Source organism: Cebus imitator, unplaced genomic scaffold (assembly GCF_001604975.1).
Source record: "Cebus imitator isolate Cc_AM_T3 unplaced genomic scaffold, Cebus_imitator-1.0 Scaffold138, whole genome shotgun sequence".
NCBI classification, from domain to species: Eukaryota; Metazoa; Chordata; class Mammalia; order Primates; family Cebidae; genus Cebus; species Cebus imitator.
Window position 1 is genome coordinate 3,248,382 of NW_016107453.1, and position 4,424 is coordinate 3,252,805.

The 4,424-nt window shown below is 37.2% G+C and overlaps 1 protein-coding gene across 2 annotated transcripts in view; it reads left to right on the top strand.

The window, feature by feature from the left end:
• The first annotated feature begins 605 nt into the window (after positions 1–605).
• N6AMT1 (N-6 adenine-specific DNA methyltransferase 1) overlaps positions 606–4,424 on the top strand; it is a 17,608-nt gene continuing 13,789 nt past the window's right edge. The window contains exons 1-3 of one of the 2 annotated variants that reach the window (XM_017541916.2): positions 606–787; positions 2,949–3,035; positions 3,788–3,878. In XM_017541916.2, coding sequence (XP_017397405.1) covers positions 654–787; positions 2,949–3,035; positions 3,788–3,878 — 312 coding nt within the window. In that variant the 5' untranslated portion in view covers positions 606–653. The remainder of the gene's footprint in view (positions 788–2,948; positions 3,036–3,787; positions 3,879–4,424) is intronic. The other variant, XM_017541914.2, reaches the window with a different exon arrangement.

Sequence of the window (4,424 nt, forward strand, 5' to 3'; positions counted from 1 at the left end):
CATTCAAAAGGCACCAAGCCCAGCCAGTTTTATGGTTTTCTACCTAATGTTCCAGAAACAGTGTCCTAACTAATACAATGAGGATAGCATAATCGTGATAAAAAAATCAGAGCCAGATTATTAACCTCCCAAATTCAGCAGTGTATTAAACCACATATCTTGCTTGAGTGAGGTTTATAAAAAGAGTGCATTCATGATTCATCAGGAAGGCAATTTATAAAGTACAGCAAAAAATCAAATGAGAAAAGTCTTCATCTGTATAGTGTAAAGCTTAAAGTTCAGCGGGCAAAAAAATAGTAAAATTTATTATATATTTTTTCAAATCCTTGTAAACTAGGAATAAAACAGAATTTCCAAACATCATTAGAATGAAGAAAGAACATTCACCTTAGTCAAAAACAACTCAGAATGTACACTATCAGGTTCTAGTTCACAGAATAAAATTTAAATGTTCAAAGAAGGCAAGCAAATGTCAATGGTCATAGATTATACAACTATCTACTTAGAAATTTCAAGGAGGTCCACAGGCAAATTTAGAATTAAGACTCAAGAACACAGTGCTCGCCCGGAACCCCACCCTCTTCCTAGGCCTGTGCCCAAAGGCGTGCGCATGCGCGAGCCTGGCGCAAGCTCGTGGGACGCACTGCAGGAAGATGGCAGCCCTGAGCTTTCCCACGCCATTGCACGGACACGTGGGCCGCGGCGCCTTCAGCGACGTGTACGAGCCCGCGGAGGACACGTTCCTGCTTTTGGACGTGCTGGAGGCAGCGGCTGCCGAGCTGGCGGGGTGCGAGGAGGGATGGGGCTCTGACGGGAGAGGGCTGGGGCGTTCTGAAGAAGCGGCAGTGGCGGAGGGCCGGGACGGTGACTGTCGCCGCCCTGAGCCGGAGGAGGCGGGGTCCATTTGCAGATGATTGACAACAGGACGCCGTAATTGAGTAATTTCCTGTAGATACAGTAATGAGTGTGCCGAGGACACATCTCCTTTGCCAGGGAGCTGCTCTGGTCACGAGCTCCCTGGCTGCTTACCACGCAAAGACGTACATTTTCCTGTCACTTGTTAATCTGAAGAACACAAGTCCCTGAGAGAAGCGGTAGTGTAACACGTTTGGAAACAAAATGTTCTGAAAACATTGCTTATTTATATTAATTTTTAAAGCATTAAATATTGAAATTGCATGGTATTATTTGAGTTACTCAGCACATAGAAAGCACCCTCTAGCAATGGAAGGACCCAAACATGAAAGAAAGTTATGTTACTGGAGTGGGGAAATATTTTTAAACCCATTGAATAGCATATTCTATCACCAGCCAGTCCTCACGTGTGGCTACAGAGCACTTGAAGTGTGCCTAGTGATACTGAGGAATTTTTCATTTAATTGTTACAAAAAAAGTTTTTTTAAGTTACATGCTGCTAGCAGATAATAGTCTACCCTAACACTTTACAACTATTTAAATGGATTTGTTGAAGTGATCGCTGTCGATTTTAAATTAATAGCAGAAAGAATGAATACTGACGTTGTGATTTTTAAATCCAAGGAATTTGAGTTGTTAAGATTTGTTTGAAGATAAGACTTGAACTGGATTTTCTCAGGATGGAACAAACAGCTGTCAGGTTTCAAAGATCTATATTGTATTTATTTATCCCTCTTAAATTTGGTCATATTTTTCCACGTATAAAATGCCCCAGCTCTTATTAAACTAGTCTTTGATTGTAGATGATGGAACTTTTGGATTTACTGGAATACAGAGTGGAACAGTACTGTTTTATAACTTGTCTTTTCTTCTCAAGATAGCCCAGAAAGATTTACAAGCACAAATTGCACTGCAAAATATGCTGTAAAAGGAGCCGATTTTGTTATGAAGTCTTAGGTTATTTCTAGTCCTGGAATTCTAATTATTTATGAGACCATGATAGTTATTTTCAAAGAGAAGCCACCTGGTGAGATTCACAGACCTTACTACCACCTAGTAAAGACTTGTCAGATGTGTAGACTGGTTCCAAAAATTTAAAACCTCTGGAGCTTGTTGCTGGGTAGTTATTTGGGGAGTTTAGCGCTAAAAATTTCCCTAAATGCCATCAAGCTGATCTTGTAATGGGGATAATTTATGCTTTTGATGCATGTATAACATTGTAGAGGCCTGGCACTGTGGTTGTCCTAACAACCTGGGAGGTTGAGGTGGGAGGATGGCGTGAGCCCAGGAGTTAAAGGCTGCAGTTAGCTATGGTGGCACCACTGCACTCTAGCCTAGGTAACAGAGCAAGAGTCTGGCTCTGAAAAAGAAACAACTTCCAAGATTATAGTCAAGAAAATAAATTTAATGGAAAGATAAAGTACAGTAGAATGAGGATTTTATAATTAACAGCGTTCTAAGATGGTTAACATTTGAAGATCAGCAGATACTATTTTCCCAAGTAGCATATAGCTGTACAGAAAAGGAATTTTGTCCTGCTCTATTATTGGGGGACATTTTAATTCTCTAGGATATTCTCATGGCTCTATGTTAGGTATGAAAAGATAGAGGCACCTTTTTCAAAAATAAATTTTGTAATAATACAAACCCTATCATTTTAGGAAATACTAAGCTAAGAGCTTCTTGTGTGAAGGAATTTTGTCTTTCATATTAATATTTCCAACCCTAGATTAACATTTTTCAATACTTTTTAATGTAATGATTTGTTGAAATTAACTGAAAACCGTGTTTGGTAATGTATAACTTTTATGGACTTTATATTACATACTCAAAATATTAGTAATTTCGAGTTATGTAATATTAAGTATAAAGTAGTTGTCAGAGCTTATGAATTTCCTTTCTGTTTTTGTATGTTTGCAAGTGAGTGATGATGCTAGAGAAATATACATGCTAGAAATAAAACTAGCACGAGAGTTTTCTGTTAAGAGTATTTTGATTCTACTGTACTAATATTTATTTTGGTTTTTTTTTAGAGTGGAAATATGCCTGGAAGTAGGGGCAGGGTCTGGTGTAGTATCTGCATTCCTAGCCTCTATGATAGGTCCTCAGGCTTTGTACATGTAAGTACATCATATTCATGTAGATCTTCCACTGACAGGTTAACTATGATAACTCGAATGAAATAATTTTAAGTGAACACTATGTATCTTATAGTATTTAAGTGTAGTAAGAACCCAGATTACAAATTATGCTTCTCTAAAGATTATTACTTTATGTTTCAAACTCCACCATCATACTGCATAATTATAGAAGCAGCATAATTTTAGATCATCTCTAAATTTGATTTGTTTCTTTGGCAAATAATTTGATAATCATAAGAAATTTAAAGTTGCTTAAATTTATTTAGAGAAAAATTAGAGAATATAGAAAAGTATAAAGAAGAGAATTTAAATCACCTATAAATTTTACCATACATGGTCCAACTGTGTTTCCTTCTTTTTTTTTTTTTCATTTCCTATGCTTTTAATTTAATTTTGTCTCATAAGCATTTTCCTATCAAAAATTCCTTTTAAATTTCATTTTTGGTGACTGCATAGTACTCCTTCATTGGATGTATCAAAATTTCATAAATTCCTTCAGATATGTGTGCATGTGTCTGCATTCTTCTACTCTTGGACATTTTATCAGTATAACAGTCTTTATCAATTGAACAAATCCTTGTTCTCTTTTTCTTTGCCATTATTGAAAGCATTCTATTTTTTTTCTAAATCTATTCTGTGTAGAATTAGTGGAACATTCCTTGAAATTATTCAGTAACAGATTTGCCCTGTGGACATAGGATATAGGAGTTTCCTTCCATTTCTGTTTATAGGTGCACTGATATCAACCCTGAGGCAGCGGCTTGTACCCTAGAGACAGCACGCTGTAACAGAGTCCACATTCAACCAGTTATTACAGATTTGGTAAGCTATTAATCTTTGTCCAATATTAATTTTATTTTCAAATAAGGTTAAGATGTTTTAGGACAAAGAAACTTTGGTAAGTAATTAACTTTTGACCCACTAAAAAGTATACCCCATACAATGTAAATTCTTCATCGATGTAATCCATTTTTTCCACAATTCAAAAGGAATTTATATTAACTTATATGGATCAGGCCTCTTTTATCAGAAGCGACAGTGAACCCAGTTCAAACTGACTTAAATTTTAAAAGTTAGTCCAGGTGTAACAGCTCATGCCTTTAAGCCCAACACTCTAGGATGCCAAGGCAGGACAATTGCTTGAGCCCAGGAGTTCAAGACCAGCGTGCACAATATAATAAGACCTCATTTCTACAAAAAATAAAAATTAAAAAAAATACCTGGGTGTGGTTGCTCACACCTGTGGTGCCAGCTACTTGGGAGGCTGAGGTGGGAGGATCACTTGAGCGTGGGAAGTTGAGGCTGCCATGAGCCATGATCGTGCCTCTGCACTCCAGCCTGGGGAACACAACAAGGCCTTGTCTCAAA